This window comes from Erythranthe guttata, chromosome 8 (assembly GCF_056151865.1).
Source record: "Erythranthe guttata isolate IM_541 chromosome 8, IM_541, whole genome shotgun sequence".
Classification (NCBI taxonomy): domain Eukaryota; kingdom Viridiplantae; phylum Streptophyta; class Magnoliopsida; order Lamiales; family Phrymaceae; genus Erythranthe; species Erythranthe guttata.
This window is the reverse complement of record NC_142540.1, coordinates 18380347-18398988: the sequence shown is the minus strand read 5'-3', so window position 1 is coordinate 18398988 and position 18642 is coordinate 18380347. Positions and strand designations below refer to the sequence as shown.

At 38.6% G+C, this 18642-nt stretch overlaps 2 protein-coding genes and 1 long non-coding RNA gene across 3 annotated transcripts; 1 reads left to right on the top strand and 2 right to left on the bottom strand.

Annotated features, from left to right (window-relative positions):
• LOC148768697 (uncharacterized) lies at window positions 1-840 on the bottom strand. The gene is made up of 2 exons (XR_016033227.1): window positions 701-840; window positions 1-379 (listed from the first exon to the last, which is right to left on the bottom strand). It is a non-coding gene; the product is annotated as an uncharacterized LOC148768697 (long non-coding RNA).
• Window positions 841-6869: 6029 nt separating this feature from the next.
• Window positions 6870-9005, bottom strand: LOC105962109 (WPP domain-interacting protein 2). The gene is made up of 2 exons (XM_088822180.1): window positions 8009-9005; window positions 6870-7540 (listed from the first exon to the last, which is right to left on the bottom strand). Exons 1-2 carry the CDS (start codon window positions 9003-9005, stop codon window positions 7098-7100), a joined length of 1440 nt encoding a protein of 479 aa, XP_088678306.1. The 3' UTR covers window positions 6870-7097.
• Window positions 9006-14587: 5582 nt separating this feature from the next.
• Window positions 14588-17573, top strand: LOC105962113 (P-loop containing nucleoside triphosphate hydrolases superfamily protein). The gene has a single exon (XM_012986393.2). The coding sequence runs from the start codon at window positions 14588-14590 to the stop codon at window positions 17534-17536; it is 2949 nt and encodes a 982-aa protein (XP_012841847.2). The 3' UTR covers window positions 17537-17573.
• Window positions 17574-18642: the final 1069 nt, after the last annotated feature.

Below are 18642 nucleotides of genomic sequence, written 5' to 3'. Positions count from 1 at the left end.
AAAACAATATATAAACATGAAAACCACTTTATATACACAACTATATAAACATCGAAAATCACTATGAATTCTAACAAGAAAACATCAAAAATTATGCGAAAAAGAAGCTATAAAACCACTATAAAGGACATCATTTTCTCTCGAATGAACCCTAGAGCATAGTCCGTGTAATCATCTTCTTCTCGTTATTTGAAACGTAAACCACTATTTGAAAAAATCATCATCTTCTTCCTCCTATCAGCAATTTCACCAAAAAGATTCATCAAGAACAAAAACATTAATTACCAAATTAAAAAGAACAAAAATTCAACCTTATATCATCACTTTCTCTTATCGCTTTATCGACTCCATTTTCTGGCTTATAACAATGTCAATTTTCCTGAATGAGAATTCAAAACAATAACAACAATAATGACGATCAATCACCGGATAATTAAACTCGAGAACCAGCAAAAGCGTGTCGTAACAGAAGTCTGAAAATTTTCAATTAAAGGAGTATTTAAATTCAAGCAAATCAAAATTACCAGACCAAACATAAGATAGATGCGAATTCCTGCGATTACTTGCAAAATCACATTTCCAACAACAAAAATTCACTTTCCTTTGATGTAGAAAAAAATTAAAAATAAAAACGCACAGACAACGAACTCAACATTAATCACCATGTGCAATTAATTAACAAAAAAATAAAAAGAGTTACCATTGACAATGGAATTTCCACCTTATGCTGAAACGAAAATCAACTGAAGAACACGGGTAACGATAAATGAGAGAAGATTCAACTTCTAACACTAAAGAGGAAATTTGGTGATGTGATTAAGGGATGGAATATTACCTCGTCTGAAGACTCTTCTTAGAAGTAAGAAAGTTTACAGATGGCCGAGATTTGGAGAAGAGATCGCAACGTGGAGGAAGAGAGGCGGCTACTGTTGAAATAAAAGAGAGAGAGAAAAGAAATATGTGGAAAAAAAGAAAATAATAACGGGAGTTATAGGGTTAGATAAAAGGTATAATAGTGAATTAAATTATTTATGATTAATTAAATAATATTTTGGATTTATCTTAAAAAAGTAAAAAAGATCTGGACCTCTCCTAATTGGACAATGCATATGAAGGGTGTTTGTGAAATAATCCATATATATATATATATATATATATATATATATATATATATATATATATATGAGCTAATTGCATATAACCCCCCTGTGTTATCTTGAATAGCCGAAAAAATCCTCGTGTTAAAAAAATTAGCAAAAACCCCCTTATATTATCTTCTATATAGCACACTGCCCCTTATTTCGTTTTTTGTTGTTGACTTAAAGGAAATGACAAAATAACCCTAAATAAAAAATTAAACAAAATAAAAATATCTAACCCAAAAATAAAAAGTTGAGAAGAAAATAAAAAGGGGTATGAAAAGAAAAAAATAATTAAAAAAAAAAAAATTACTGTACAATATAATTGCTCTTCCTTGCAAAACCACCCCACCCCCAACCCAAATCCAAACCCAGAGAACTACTATCCATGAAAGCTCTATAATGGTGCATCAACCGTCGTACGCGTCTGGGAACGCGCGCGGTGGATCTTGACATCGTGATTCGTGAGGGAGGTACGGTGGTTATGGCGGCGGCTGTGGTGGAGGTGGTTATGGCGGTGGTTTTGGTGGAGTTGTTTTGGAATCTACCTCACTCATGTACGAATCAAGGTTTACAGAATTTAGAATCGAGGTTTGGGAGGTACGCTGCCGACCCTCAAACCCGATAACGAATTGGAGCCGGTTTAGATCTATTTTGTGTTGCCGACTTCCGAACGACGTCGTTTCGGAGGTGGGCTCGACGATGTCGTTTCGGAGTAGAAATCGAGATTGATTTTTTCTGATGAAGAGGACGTCGGAAATGATGGTGTGAAGCTGGTTGAGTGAAATGTTTTGTTTATTTTGGAGAAGATGGCTTTTTTGAAAATGGTAAGGATTGAATTGAATTTTTTCGAAAACTTCATTTTGGGCTGTATTGAATTTCGGGGGTGAATCTGTAATATTTGAAATTTATAATTTAAAGGGCATTTTGGTCCTTTCGAGTTAAAAATACACCCACAGTCGCACAATCCGCGCGTGCGAAGTCGCACAATCCGCGTGTGCAGCACACGATAAGCTGGCAGGGCCCTTGTTGCCTTTGACTAATTTTCATAGGGGGTTATTGCTAATTTTTTTAACATGAGGGGTTTTTCAGCAATTTGAGATTACACGAGGGTGGTTTTTGCAAAAAACCCATATATATATATAATCCAAGTATATTATGAAACTAAGAAATATGTTGAAGAATTTGTGTGAGCTTTCAATTGGGTGGGCCGATTATATATAGCTCCATTGGGCTTTTGACAGATGGATAAGGTAAATGAATTTATTTGTTATTTATTATTTAGGGCCTCAAATTCCACAAATTACATATGTATCCCCGTTGGCTTTCCGCAACTATATAAACTACTCACCTTATTATTCTTCTTCTATGCATATATCATATAACGTATAATACATACATATATACATACATATATAGATACAGTCACCCCTGGAAATATAATTCTCGTTTTCGCTTAATTGACTTCTCTTCTCGTTAATGGATAATCAAGATCAAGAATACGGAGGCGGCGGCGCAAGAAAAGAGGGTGAGATGGACGGCCGCCGCCGCAATAATGTGGGGGGAATAACAATTTCCGATGAGACGACGGCGGAGGAGGAGGAAGCTGTTCACGGTGGTGCTTCTGGATCAAACCGAAGCGGCGGAGGAACAATTAATCAAGACGGAATAATTGATTTGACGGGGTCGCCGCCGGAGACCGCCGGAAGTAACCGTGCAGTAAGCGAAGACGACGGCCGGACGTTGAATTTGATAGAATCTTTGCCGGAGAAGACGGCGGAGGAGGAAGCTGTTCACGGTGGTGTTTCTGGATCAAACCGAAGCAGCGGAGGAACAATTAATCAAGACGGAATAGTAGATTTGACGGGGTCGCCGCCGGAGACCGCCGGAAGTAGCCGTGCAGTAAGCGAAGACGACGGCCGGACGTTGAATTTGATAGAATCTTTGCCGGAGACGATGGCGGAGGAGGAAGCTGTTCACGGTGGTGCTTCTGGATCAAACCGAAGCAGCGGAGGAACAATTAATCAAGACGGAATAGTAGATTTGACGGGGTCGCCGCCGGAGACCGCCGGAAGTAACCGTGCAGTAAGCGTAGACGACGGCCGGACGTTGAATTTGATAGAATCTTTGCCGGAGACGACGGCGGAGGAGGAAGCTGTTCACGGTGGTGCTTCTGGATCAAACCGAAGCAGCGGAGGAACAATTAATCAAGACGGAATAGTAGATTTGACGGGGTCGCCGCCGGAGACCGCCGGAAGTAACCGTGCAGTAAGCGTAGACGACGGCCGGACGTTTAATTTGATAGAATCTTTGCCGGAGACGACGGCCGGCGGAAGATTAGATTCTGTGGGGAATCCCGGATCGGCGTTCACGCCGGCGGCGATGCGTTCACCAGTTAATCGGGAATCTTCTTCATCCAGACTCTCTCTACGGCCACTTCATGTACAGATCAGTCATCTGATTAAGGGTCTTCAAGATTCCGCGAGGAGGCGTGCCGGCGGCGGCGGTTACAACTCATCAAAGGCGGCGGCGCCGCCGGAACCGCCGGAAAATAGAAGGCAGTTGGGGAAGGGGAAGGGTAAAGCAGCAGCAGTTGATCAACATTCATTCATACCCAATTATTTTCCTCCACTAGATGGTCATGAAGATCAACCACCATTCAAGAAATTAAACATCGGCGGCGGCGGCGGCGGATATTCTCAGACTAGCGCCGGCGGCGCCGGATACTGTCAGACTAGCGGCGGCGTCGGCGGCAGCAGATACATTCAGTACAGTGGCGTCAGCGGCGGCAGCAGTCACAACAACTCAACACACCAACTACTACTGCATGGGGGCGAGGCATCAGCACCAGCCGCCGCCGCCGCCGCCGCATTGCCGCCACGGCCACCGCGACCGCCACGGCCTCCGCCGCCTGATGACTACGTATGCATGTATTGTAATTGGGCTCGATTTCGGTCTAGACAAGCACTTGAAGAACACATGATACCATGTAGCTTACTTTTTTTGAAAGGCGGCTAGATGAATTAGTACTCTCGATTAATCGATAGTTTGCGATTCGACAAAAAGATCGATTTGTTTCGACTTTCGTTCGATTATTCCTAGCTACCACCTTTTACTGTGATCATACTACACAGTTCATCATGATATATACAATTCTTTCTTTTTCCTTGATTTTATTTTTTATTATTAACAATATATATATACACATTTTGTACGAAAAAGAATGGTAATTAACAAGATTCTCCTTCATTAAAAGGAGGCTCGGATTTATAAATTGCATGTAAATGTATACATTTATAAGATACAAATAAGTAAGAAATGAAGAATAATAAATATAGTACAATATTTTAGTCTTTAAATAAATGATATATAAAATGGCATTTTTTCTAGAATTTTAACTATTTTCATACAACATAATTTCTAATATCAAATCTCAAATCAACATAGTTAAACAACAAATTAAAATATATTGTTCATTAAATGAGCAATTTCATATTATGACAATTAGGTTTATATAATTATTTTCGAAATGAATTTGTATTATTTAATTTGTATAAATATTGATGTTGTTACTTATATCACTAATATATTTTTTATTATTTTTATTATCATATATTTAACTAATCCTTATTTTCACTATTGAAACGTTATAAAAAGGCTAATTTTTGGTTAAGCGCAAGACTCATTTTATATGGATATATTTCGCCCACTCTTAAGGTAATGTCAAATTATGAAAAAGACACATCTGATGCACCACAATTCGGATATTTACAAGCAAAGAGACACATCTAATGATCATTTTGTTTCAAAATAATAGGGTACAAACTAGAGAATATTTCACAGAATCTAGAAGATTACACTAAATTTTATACTGCAAAGGTAGGTGGGTAAGAAATTTATAGTTGAGGGGGTGAATGTAATTATTCAAAACATAAGAGGTTTTTTTGTAATTTAAATATATATACATATAGTCCGTTGGCTTTCCGTAACTATATAAACTACTCACCTTATTATTATTCTTCTTCTATGCATATATCATATAACGTATAAGAATACATACATATATACATATAGATATAGATACATAGATACAGTCATCCCTGGAAATATAATTCTTGTTTTTGCGTAATTGATCTCTTCTCGTAAATGGATAATCAAGATCAACACTATGGAGGCGGCGGCGCAAGATCAGACGACGTAGTCATAATTTCCGATGAGACGACGGCGGCGGAGGAGGAGGAAAATGTTGATTTGGCACTAACTTTGGTGACGGGTGCAAGAACGGTGGGGTCGCCGGAGCCCGCCGGAAGCGAAGACGGCCGGACGTTGAATTTGATAGAATCTTTGACGGAAGCGCCGGCGGCCGCCGCCGCCGAAAGTAGTGGTGGTGCAAGAAACAACGCCGGAATGATTTGGGGCGGTGAAAGAAACAGCGAAGGAATGTTAGATTTCATGAACAAGGGGGTGGTGGCGGTGGGGAATCCTGGATCGGCGTTCAGGCCGTTCACTCCGGTGAGAGCACAAGCAGCAGCCGCCGTTGTTAATCAATCTCCACCAGTTCAAGAACGGAGTCCTCCGATTAATGTTCCTCAAGCTTCCAATCAACCAAACCGCGCGAATGACGGCGGCGGCGAATCTTCTGATCAGAGGCGCGGCGGCGGCGACAACGCCGGAATGATTTGGGGTGGTGAAAGAAACAGCGAAGGAATGTTAGATTTCATGAACAAGGGGGTGGTGGCGGTGGGGAATCCCGGATCGGCGTTCAGGCCGTTCACGCGGGTGAGGGCAGCAGCAGCCGCCGAAAGTAGCGGTGGTGCAAGAACCAATGCCGGAATTATTCGTGGCGGTGGTGAAAGAAACAGCGCCGGAGAGTTAGGTTTCGTGAACAAGGGGAAATCGCCGATGATCATCACCACGGGTAAAGCTGAGTCAGTTGGCCAATCTTCATCCAGACACAACCAAAACTTGGCCGGCAGCAGCGACGGCGGCGGCAGATATTATTCTCAGACTAGCGGCGGCGGCAGATATTATTCTCAGACTAGCGGCAGTGGCGGCGGCGGCGGTGGCGACAGATATTATTCTCAGACTAGCGGCAGCGGCGGCAGCGGCAGCGGCGGCAGCGGCAGCGGCGGCAGATATTATTCTCAGACTAGCGGTGGCGGCGCCGGCGGCAGCGGCGGTCACAACCCATCAATAGGATCAGCAGTCACCATCGCCGCATTGCCGCCACTGCCACCGCGACCGCGTGATGGATATTCTCAGACTAGCGGCGGCGGCGGCGCCGGTGGCAGCGGTCACAACCCATCAATAGCATCAGCAGCAGTCACCATCGCCGCATTGCCGCCACTGCCACCGCGACCGCGACCGCAACCGATTGTTGAATACGTATGCATCTTTTGTAAAAGGGCTCGATTCTCGTCTATGGACTTAGTCGAGGAACACATGAGTATATGTCCTCGGAGAGTCATTGACCTCGGTTAGTAGCTTCTTTTTTTTCGGCTTTTTTCAAAATGCGAGATTAATTAGTAGTCTCGATTCTTCGATAGTTGATATTCGATAAAAGATTCGTTTTAGCTTCGGTTCGATTATCGTTTAGTACCTGTTTACTGAGATCTACCATAGACTGATCATAGTACACATGCAGTTCATGAAATACAATTTTTTCTTTTTCCTTCATTTTATTATTTCAGTTATTTACCAATATATATATATAAACATTATAAATACACATTTATAAGAAAAATAAATTGTAATTAACAAGTTTCACCTTCATTAAAAGGAGGCTCAGGTTTATAATTTATAAATTACAAATAAATAATGTAGCAGAATAAGCTGATAATACAAACCAAAGGTATGCATGATTCGATCTATAATGTGTCTCGTTTCTGAAAGAAGAAGAACGTAACAAAAACATCGAAGAATAAGAAAAAGGAAAGAAAAAAATTCTCTTTGTCATAACTAGGTAGGAACAAATTCAACGGAATTTTGAGATAACTCGAATACCAACACTTTTAAGATGATCAAGAACGATAATATCTGCACGAGAAAAAATATAGTGTACTTAAATACCCTCTTCTGTAGCTTCATTGTTTCGTCGGCACTTGCAATGTCGTCGGAAAACATTTCCAATTTCTCAGCCTCGTTATTAATCATTAAATCCTCTGCCTTTTGCTCTTTCGAAATAGTGTTCGGATTTGCAGAAGCGGCCCTTAGGTTTTGAACCGTTCTTGATATTGCCAAATACTCTACTTCAGCTTCTATTCTTTGCTTAAATAATTCCTCGAGTTCTGCTTCGTAAACTCTTTTTTCTGTTTCTACCAATTCAGATTGTCTTGTGTCGGTGTCTGGATCTGAATCGTCGATGGAAGCATCTATTTCGATTTCCTTGAACTTTAGCACTTCTGCATAGATAAACATTGGTTCGATTTTCAGGAAATTTGAAGTTGAAAATGTACTAATTGATTCCCTATACTCATAAATATTCAGTATGTAAAGTAAAACGGTCACATAATCAACGTCATCTAATAACTAGACACCGAAAACATAACAACTTGGAAAAGCTATAGGCGTAATATCCATTTTTTTTCTATCCTTGACTAATAATACCAATTAAAAATTATAGGATAAATCAGTATGAGGGATATCTTCAATCATATGGCAATAGTGTTCAATTCGAACCTTACGAATTTACGATACTTCGTTTCTTATATTCATTCATTGATTAAAAAAATGAGTGATGAAAACTATACACCTCAAAATCCTACTGCAAGTACCATAATTTGAAGAATATTATGAGATACTACGAAATTATCAGAGACGGAGAGTGATGTAATAATTATACGAAGCAAAGGGGTGAAATGTGAGCCGACCTTTTTCTAGTGCTTCCTGTACAGTCTGCAGTAAAAAGATCGATTCAACTAGAGGATCTTGTTCTGATGAGGAACCGTCGTTTTCGTTTCGATCTTTTTTAACCTCCCAAGATAAGTCAGCAACTCCATCTTCAGGTGAGATTTCCTCATATCCTCCTTCGCCATCTCGACTAAGGTGAACTCCATCACCATTTTCTCCATTGTACGGAACTTCCCTTTCACTTTTTACTCCATTACTTGTGGCGTGAGTTCCCTGTGAAAATACAAAGTTGGAGCTCCGCGAATCAGATTCCATGCTGGAAAGAGAGTTTTCCTTCTCGATTTTGACCCGTTCTCCTTTAGCCTTCTTAATGACCTCGATTCGCCCCTTCCCCTGTTGACCACCACGGTTGACCGAGTGGGTCAAATTCTTCCCACCCAAACTCCTCATTTGAGGAAATCCCACAACCACCGGCACCTCCCGTTTCACCTTTGGCAAACTGGCGGCGGTGGAAGACTTGCTACTCCGGTCCTCGCTGTTCTCCGAATCTGTACCAGCATCTACTGATTGCCCGATTGCCAAACCGGAATCACCGAGCAGAGCAAAAACATCTAAACCACCTATTAGAGCATTCGTGGACGAAACAGAATCTTCACTCTTTTGAGGCCTGTCGGCATAAAATTGCATACGCTTACTCGGATTTACAACCGAGTGCTGCAATTCCCGTGTTTCCGCTTTGCTAATATCCTCACTGCTTTCTCCACCATTACTGAGATCTCTCCTAATCCTTCTCCATTTCTTCAATCCATAACCTTTCCTAACTTTCGTAGGCGAAGGAGAAACCTCCGATTTCACCCCCGTAGGAGGCGAACTTACAGAATCTGAATCTTTAATTACTTCTTCTCCATTAACACCCGAGAGCAAATTACTGTGATCATTGTTTTCTACCCCACAAAATCCATTGACCTGAACTTCACTATCGTTTACAAGCACCGACGAATCACTTTCTAAATCCATCTCCAGTAAATAAATAAAATAAAAAATCAGCTAATTTCTAGATGCGTTCATCGTTCAATTCCGATCACAGGATCATCAAACGCATGGAAGATTCTACACAGAAAAAAAAAAAAAACAATTCCGATAAATTCTCGCAGGAATTCAATTCAATTTCTTCCAAAATTAACAAAATAAAGCGCAAATGATACATAAATCGAACTAAATCAGCGAGATCGGTATGAATTAATGAAGCGTACCTTACGATTGGGTGGAGATTAAAGCCAAACCAGGAATCTAAAACCCTAGATGCGGATTGGGGGAATTGTACCCAGAGAAAACTGTTGAATCATAATTTTTTTTTTTTGACGATCAAAAGAAAAATGGCAATTGGAAACTTTAAATATATTAAATGATAATAAAAAAAGGTAGAAATAAGGTAAGAAGAAAAGATGAAGAATTAGCGACGAAAGGCGGTGGGTGATGGCGACGGTGGCCCACCGGAGAGGTGGTGGTGGGGTCATGGGAGACAACAATTGTGTGTTGCTCAGTGGTCTATCTGGATTCCACATGCCAACTTCTGGATTTTCTTCATTTTTTTTATTTTTTTTAAGAAAATGAAAATTAAATTATTTTCGGACAAATTAATTTCTGATTTTTGTTTCTTTTATGAAAATTCAATGACATTTTCAATTACTTAATTTTTAGGGTAAATTACAAACACCCCCCTGAGGTATGGTCAAATTACAAAAACACCCCTCTTGTTTGGATAATTACAACCACCCCTCAGCTCCTCAAATTTAGTGGAATCTTCGAGATTATATGGAATATTATCACTTTTGTACCCGTTTTATCCCATTCAAACTCTACATTATGAAGCAAGATGATCATAATATGTGATTTTTAGCTTGTATATATCAGTTTGTGGTGCATCGGAAACTGTATTTTCACACAAAATTAGTACAAACTAGAGCACATTCCACGGAATCTAGATGATTATGTTGAATTTGGCACCATAAGGGTGGAGGTGTAAGAAAAAATCATAGTTGAGGGGTAGATGTAATTATCCAAACAAGAGGGGTTTTTTTGTAATTTGACCATACCTCAGGGGGGTGTTTGTAATTTACCCTAATTTTTATGATGTAATAAATGTAGTTTGTCATATGAGTTGCAAGCTACAGTTAAAGCTCTATAAATTAATACAGTCGGAACTAGGGAAATTCTATTAATTTAGCGAATTATTAAATTATTGAGTTAATAATGTAATACGTTTTCACCGAGTCGGGACTGAGAGAAATTATTAATTAATCGAGGTAATTAATTTATCGAGTATCAATTAATCGATGTACTACTGTATAATACGGGAGTGTATATCTAGGAAGTGTATTTATATGGACGGTTGCGTGTTCTTTTGTTAGTAAAAAAAATAAAATAAAATGTAGTTTCAGTTTAATAATTGTTTTAAATTTGAAAATGAATTTGACTATTTTCTAATTTGAATTTGAAAGAACTCACAAAATGGAATTTGTACTTCGTCGAGTTAGCTTTGTAATTCAATTTGAATCACTAAAATTGGATGTTGGACGATATATATATATATATATATATATATATATATATATATATATATATATATATATATATATATATATATATATATATATATATATATATATATATATATATATATATATATATATATATATATATATATATGAATGAATCTGTGAGTATTGCCCAACTTTGAGGTTTTTAGTTGTCTAAAATTGAAAATGTAAAATGTAACTCATTCATGCATGTCAGCATGTATATAATTTTATCATCTGACGTCCAATGTGGCTAATTCAAATTGTATTAGAAAATTAATTGAAAGGTTTACAATTTTGTTTGTGTTCTGCATTTTGCCTAATTTAGATCTATTAATGGTCAAAATCACGGCTGAAGTCAAAATATAATAAAATTGAAATGATATTTCTCATTTCAGTTTTTTTTTTCTTCTCCATCTAACGAATCATTAAAATTATGTACATTGATAATTCTTAGCTCATTAATTATAAATTAATAAAATATTCGTCAATCGCAAATCTATTAATCTACAAAGGTTTTAATTAAGTATGCAATAAACATGTACAATTTATGATTAGATACAAGGCCAACCCAAGTATAAGGCCAATACTTGGGCCTCCAGAAACTATTTATTTCATAGGGCCTTCAGCTTTAACGAATATCGAAAAAATCTGAAATCGGAATGAACAGTTTTGTTCCAATATAGAAACTTTTGGGATCGGAACCGTAAAAATTGAAAATTCTATCTCTATATCCATCTATAATTATTATAGAATACGTAATAACATTGATATCACAAATGTATATATTTTTCTTTTGGAATTTCCTAATTACATTCGAAAATTAAACTTGAATTTTTTTTTGTAAACTCATATTATTTCAATTCCGTTCCAAAAAGATCGTAAATCAGTTATTTTCGGAATTCGCATTAAAAAAAAAACTACTATTCCAAAATCATAAATCTTCGAATGAAAAAATGGTGAAAAAAATTGAAAATTCAGTTCCAAATTCGATTCGAACTTCAGTCAATTTATAATTAGCCTGTTGTGGTTTACGTCTGTATATTACTCCATAACAGCTATTAAAATTTAAATGTTCTTGAATTACATTTATTTGGATGTATTAGAGTGAACACTAAATTACCATAAACTTTCATGCAATAATAGATAAATTATATATCTACACATTTTGAATTCGAATTTCATAATTAATAGTAATTAATTATATTGATTGTGAATGAAAATAACAAGATAATATTAATGCAGTATTTATTTGGTTGTTTTCATTATTTTTCTACAATCGTCCTTTAGCCGGCGAAAAAAGAGGCAACTAGATGTACTCCATAAACAGCAAAGCACAACACATGCAACAAAATATGAACAATCAAACATTCAAATCATTTATTGCTCTTCATATTATTTTATTATTATTATTATTGTTACTGTTTTATTACTAATTACTGTTTGACATCTTCTATACTTATTTGAGAATTGAAAAATTAGTGAAACAATTTTTAAATGAATCCTTAACTAACTCACAATAAAAATATTCTTTAATATATATATATATATTAAGTGTTAAAATATAAAAGAATCAATTAGTTTATTATTCAGATTTTTATTGAATGTAAATAATTACTAATTACTCATTAATGATTTCGACAAGGTAATATAATTGATCGTTGCACTCTAGAGTTCAATTAATTGTGCTAGACTTTTGCAAGATGAATTAAATTGTATATTTGTACTTTGATTAAAGGAGAGCTACTGTATTTCCTACGCATTAACTCAAAAATAAAAAAATATATATAATTCTAAATAATAAACAATTTTTTTTAAATTAGAAAAAAAAAAGAAAAAAGAAAATTCATTTGCTAACTAATACAGATGTAGGTTCATTGTAGGAAGACTATGGAGGGTGTGATCAGATACAGACACCTCATCGCATCACTTAAAAATAGAAATAAATACTTAAAAGAGTAAAAAATAAATAAAAAAGGAAAAATAAATATTTGAAATTTTTCACAAGTCTTCGGCTTTTGAGATCCTACACCGGGTGAAATACACCGGGTAGATCTTTACCATTCATATACACACAAACACACACACACCCACATTGGTATGTGTAGATCAACGGTAAAAAATCACCCGGTGTAACCTTCACCGGGTGTAGGATAGATAAAACCCAAGTCTTCGAGCCACATGTAAGCCAGGTTGCCCGGAGAATTATTAAACTAATTACATAATTAATCAATAATTAAATATTAATAATGCCAACTAAACGATACACTTCTTAAAAGTAGTCAAGATTTTGGAAAATGGGTTTTGGTGGGGATTATTATATATCCAGAGGGCAATTCTGTCATTTTAAAATTAAAATTTCAGTTACATGTTTCTTAAAATAGTATTTAATGTCAATTTTTATTATTCAGAAATGAAATAAATAATGTTCTTTTGCAATGTGAGGCACTAATTACCAAACTTTTAGCCAAGTCAGCATGTCTTTGCCAGCTTAATCAAGCAAAAAATCACCAATCATGGAAATCAAAAGCCAAATAGATTTTCTTTACATGATTATAAAGAACATGCAGCTCTTTCATAATAAATTATACAATTAAATCTCTATAAACTAATACAGTCGAGACTTATAAAATTCTATTAATTTAACAAAAAATTAAATTATCGAACTAGTATTTTAATATGTATTATTTAAGCGATATTATTAATTTATCGAATCATGCCGACCTTCCCTACTTCCCCATTTTATAATTGGATTTGAATTTCTCAAAAAAAAAAATATATCAAGTATTAATTTATCAAGGTTCTATTATACTTAATCTCACGTTATTAAAACTAATTCAATTAACAAAAAAATAAGCATATGAATTTGCTATTTAGCTCTTCAAAAAAAAAATTACTAATTTATTTATTTGAAGGCCAATTATTAATAAGTCAGTCATCACTTGGACTGGTCTTTGGTTCAATTTCCAGAGCAAAAATAATTTGGCACACATATATGTCAGATGATATACACACATATATACACACACACAGAGAAAGAACCCTACTTGCATTATTTCAAATATATATACATATATATATTATATATAAATAAATATTATTTAATTTAAATTGAAGCACTTACCACACAAAGTGGCCATTAACTTGAGACAACAAGGCCTGTCTGAGTGCATGGTTTTACTCTACCCAATGCCAAATCTTTAGCTCCTGTAATTAAAAAAACACATAACTGTGTCTTAATTTTTCTGTATTTCTTCATAATCTGAACAACACAAAAAACAAAAAGGCAATACTCAAACCCCAAGACAAGTTCAATAAAGATTATAATACTACTAGTACAAGAACCTTAGAATAATATTACATCATTAATTACACAGTCTGCAACTCCTTTTAAAGCATTTATTTCTATTATTTTATTTTCAAAATACCCCTTAGATCCAACCCACCCACACTTTAGATTCTTACAGCTTGTGTTCATTACAAAATAAAAAAAAAAATAAAAAAAAATTAGACAGATGGTCTCTCTGCAACTACAGGGAAAGAGGGTCACCCTTGATGAAAATAAACCAGGTAAAAATTCAATAATATATATATTTGTATGTAAAGATATGTAATGTTTTTATTTCTACATAGTTTTTTTGAAATAATTGGTCTGATTTCTGATCCATAGATGAACAGTAAAAGGGTTTTCAGACTCTGGTGAGGGGAGGGGGACCCACAGTTGAATTGAAGAAAGAAGAAGATGAATATATTCACATGTGTGTATGAGAAATCTTAATCTTACTCTTACAGACTGTTGCATTCATCTTCTGATCAGAGTTCCCAGTTTCAACCACTCATTGAACTCCACCTGTCATAATCAAACCAAGGTTAAGAAGAAAGAAAGGAAAATTTAAAAAAGCCAAAAGTTAATATTTTTCTTGCATTGCTTAGAAAAAAACTTGTTAGCTGGAAGAAAGTGTTTGAGGTGTGGGAGTTTGGGGGGCCGGGGCCTCCTCCTCATTCATTCATTACCAGAACATGGGTGATGAAGCAGAAATCTCCACCGTTGATTATGACACCAAGTCACTTACGGTGAAGATATCTACTTCCGGCAAGGAAACTCTCGCCGGCAACTCGTTGACGAAGAACCCATCGCCGAATTCTTCTCCGTACAACTCCCCACTTTTATCTCCTCCTTCCTCAGCCTTCGTTTCGGCATTGCAATCACCTTACATTTCTCCAAGGGCTACCGCCACCGCCGCCGCCACCACCGCCGGAGCCGGAAACCCTTCCGACGAAAGCCCAACTCCGGCGACCACACTCACCCACCCCTCCTATCCGGTTTCCTCCGACGACATCCCCAGCACATCCTACAACACCCCACCGCCGGAAAAGCTCAAGATCGTCACCTGCATTCCGGGTCCGGGTCCCGGCCCGGAAAATGCGGGCCGGATTTCGTTCTCGTTTCCCGCCCCTCGAATCTCGTTCGCCAAGGGCGGGTACGCCTCTTCTCCCGCCGGCGCCGCCGCCGCCGCCGCGAACGCGAAGCTGAGGAGCTGCGACGTGTACGTGGGCTTTCACGGCCAGAACCCTAACTTATCTCGGTTCTGCAAATGGCTGAAATCGGAGCTCGAGATACAGGGCATCGCCTGCTTCGTCGCCGACAGAGCAAAGTACGCCGACAACCAGAGCCACGAAATCGCCGACAGGGTTATCTGCTCCGTCGCCTACGGTGTCGCGGTGGTCACAAACCACAGCCTCCTCAACCACCTCAGCTTAGAAGAAATCAGATTCTTCGCCCAGAAAAAGAATCTAATCCCATTATTTTTCAACACCGACGCCGACGAAATCACCACCCTCTTCAACCCAAACGGAGACAATAACAACAAGGAGTGTAAAGAAGCACTCGACGGACTAATGAAATGCCACGAGTTCAAATTAGAAGCCGATGAGGGAAACTGGAGAAGCACCGTATCAAGAACCGCCGCCATATTGAGGGGCAAACTCGGAAGAAAGAGCGTCGCCGAAAAGGAAATCAATGCACACACAAACGAAGAACTACCCTTTCCTCGAAACAAGAATTTCGTCGGCAGGGAGAAAGAAATTACAGATATCGAAACTGCATTTTTCGGGTGTGGAGATTATTTCGAGCAAGAATGTAGTAGAATTACGGTCCCGACCGTTAAAAACGTGACACCTGGACAATCCGACGACGGAGAAAGCGAAGTCGGAGGCAAATACATTAGTTTGGAACCGAATTTAGAGGCGTGGGTTGAGCCAGCAATTGGAAGAAACTCTCTCAAAAGGGCTAAATACAAGAAATCGAAAAGTGGGAAGTACAAGAGCTTTGGTAGCAGCATTGTGTGTGTAACCGGTTCACCGGGAGTTGGAAAAACCGAGCTGGCTTTGGAATTCGCTCACCGATTCTCGCAGAGGTACAAGATGGTTTTGTGGGTGGGCGGGGAATCTCGGTATTTCAGGCAGAATATACTGAACATATCTCTCAACATGGGATTGGATGTGAGCGCGGACGAAGAGAAGGAGAGGGGTAGGATCCGTAATTTCGACGAACAAGAATCGGAAGCGTTCAAAAGGGTTAAAAGGGAATTGTTTCGCGAGATGCCCTATTTACTCATAATCGACAATCTTGAAACCGAGAGGGAATGGTGGGAAGGTAAAGACCTACACGATTTAATACCAAGAAACACGGGCGGGACCCACGTGATCATTACAAGTAGGCTCTCGAGAGTGATGAGCATCGATCCGATGCATCTTCAGACACTGCCTTTGCCCGAAGCAACAACACTGATCAAAGGGAGACGGAAAAGGGAATATCCGGATGCTGAGCTGGAATTTCTCGGAAAATTCGACGAGAAATTGGGTCGATCGAGTTTTGGCTTAAATGTGATAAGCTCGTTGCTTTCGGAACTCGGAATATCACCGTCTGCTTTGTTTGAGGCGGTGAACCAGGTTCAGTACGATGAAACGATAAACTGCTTGAGTTTGAGCAGTTCAGAGCAGCAATTCTGCAGGACAAGCCCTTTCCTAATGAAGGTCTTGTCCTTTTGCGGTGATATATTACAGCAAGTCAACGGCAATGGGAACACTCTTGCTTCAAGAATGCTTCAAGCTGGAGCATGGTTTGCACCTGCACCAGTTCCAGCAAATTTATTAGCTACAGCAGCAAATAATGTACCGAAAACCAGAAACAAACTGAAAAGTTGGACAAGATTCTTAAAGCTCACAATCAGTTGCTGCTCAGGTTGTCTGTCAAACCAATCATGGAAGAGCGAAGAAGAATCGGCTCTTCTCTTAGTACGGCTCGGTTTAGCCCGGAAAGTCAACATACAACAACAACAACAGCAAGGGTGTTGGATTCAATTCCACCCCATAACTCAGATATTCGCGAAATCGAGATTCGGACTAACCGCAGCAAAAGCAGCCGTTCAAGGAGTGAGGAAAATCGGGAATCCGTCGCTGAATTCGGACCACTTATGGGCATCGGCTTTTCTCGTATTCGGATTCAAATCAGACCCTCCTGTCGTGCAGCTCAAAGCCACCGACATGGTTCTGTTCATCAAACGAACGGCTCTCCCGTTAGCAATACAGTCGTTCACGAATTTCTCGAGGTGCAACTCGGCTTTGGAGCTTCTGAAAGTCTGCACGAACGTCCTCGAGGAAGTGGAGAAATCGTTCGTTTCTCAAATACAGGACTGGTGCCACCACGGATCCCTGTGCTGGAAGAAGGCGATTCAGTCGAATCAGAGGGTGGACGAGTACGTTTGGCAGCAGGTGACTTTGCTGAAGGCGACGTTGCTGGAAACTAGGGCGAAGCTGCTCCTGAGAGGCGGGTGTTTCGATAACGGGGAGGAGCTCTGCCGGACCTGCATCAGCATTAGGACGGTGATGCTAGGGCATAACCACGGCCAGACTTTGGCTGCGCAGGAAACTTTGGCTAAGTTAGTCAGAATGAGAAGCAAGATATGAATAATCAGTCGCCGGAAAGCATAAATTGGCGGCGCAATTTTGTTCACAGTGTAATGTAATATCATGCTGCCATTGTTACTATGCTAATTACACAAAAAAAAAAAAAATCAGAGTTTCACTTACACGTTTTGCATCAGTTCAAATTGCACCGGAATCGTGGTAGGGTTCATAATTTAGCACGTAATTTGAAATTGATCGGCCGGCGTAAACAATAAACGAAACTCTACTCCGGCGACTGTACCAAAACCTAGTGCATTTTCGGATTGCTGTAAGAAAATTAACTCTGAATATCAAATTAAAAAGCACAAAATAGGGAAAGTAGGAAGATATGGAACGATGCCGTCTGAATTGGTAGCGACGGCGGGATTCTAAGCAAAACTCCACCGGACCGCCACCGCCACGAGGAGTGGAGGGAGCAATGGGCGTCTGTCGGAGATAATCGAGCCGTGTTCAGTAAACGGTGTCGTTTTGGTCCGGAATAAGTACTGGATTTGTGAGGCCCAATGTCAACGGAAAGTTTGCGTATCTGGCCCATAATATAAAGGGCCGCTTTCGAGCGTAAAACTAAAGGATAAATTACAATCACCTCCCCGAGGTAACGTGTAATAACACAAAGACCCTTATAGTTTGTAGGTTTCTTACATCAACCCTGTACAAAAGGGTGTTAACGTAAGGAACTACAAATTACAGGAGATGGATGTAATTATGCAAAAATGAGGGGGTTTTCATAAATAGACTTTACGTGAGGGGGCGGTTGTAATTTACCCTAAAACTAATGCCCCGAATCGTGGTACATTTTGAATGTGCAAAATATATAGCCGAGGTATTTTCGAGGTATTTACCCTAAAATTGTTGGCTCTTTTTTTTAAAAGAAACTTCTTTCTTATTTACACATTCGAATATGATATATGCATGCTTCAAAATTTAAATCGGTTTCCGAAGTTCATCCCATGCCGAGATATTCTTTTTATCGACGAATATAATCGACAGTCACAAATATGCACTGAGTAAACCTCGTTCTCAATATACTAATAATTCACAAACCATACGAAATTAAACTTAATTATGTGAATAGACAACCTAAATAATTAGCTTTGTGGAAAGGT

What these genes read in the sequence shown, in the direction of transcription:
- LOC105962113 (XM_012986393.2), top strand. Translation starts at nt 14,588, where the DNA reads ATGGGTGATGAAGCAGAAATCTCCACCGTTGATTATGACACCAAGTCA.
- LOC105962109 (XM_088822180.1), bottom strand. Translation starts at nt 9,005, where the DNA reads ATGGATTTAGAAAGTGATTCGTCGGTGCTTGTAAACGATAGTGAAGTT. An exon ending in ACAGGAAGCACTAGAAAAAG is followed by an intron (nt 7,541 to 8,008) that starts GTCGGCTCACAT and finishes TTATCTATGCAG; the next exon opens with AAGTGCTAAAGTTCAAGGAA.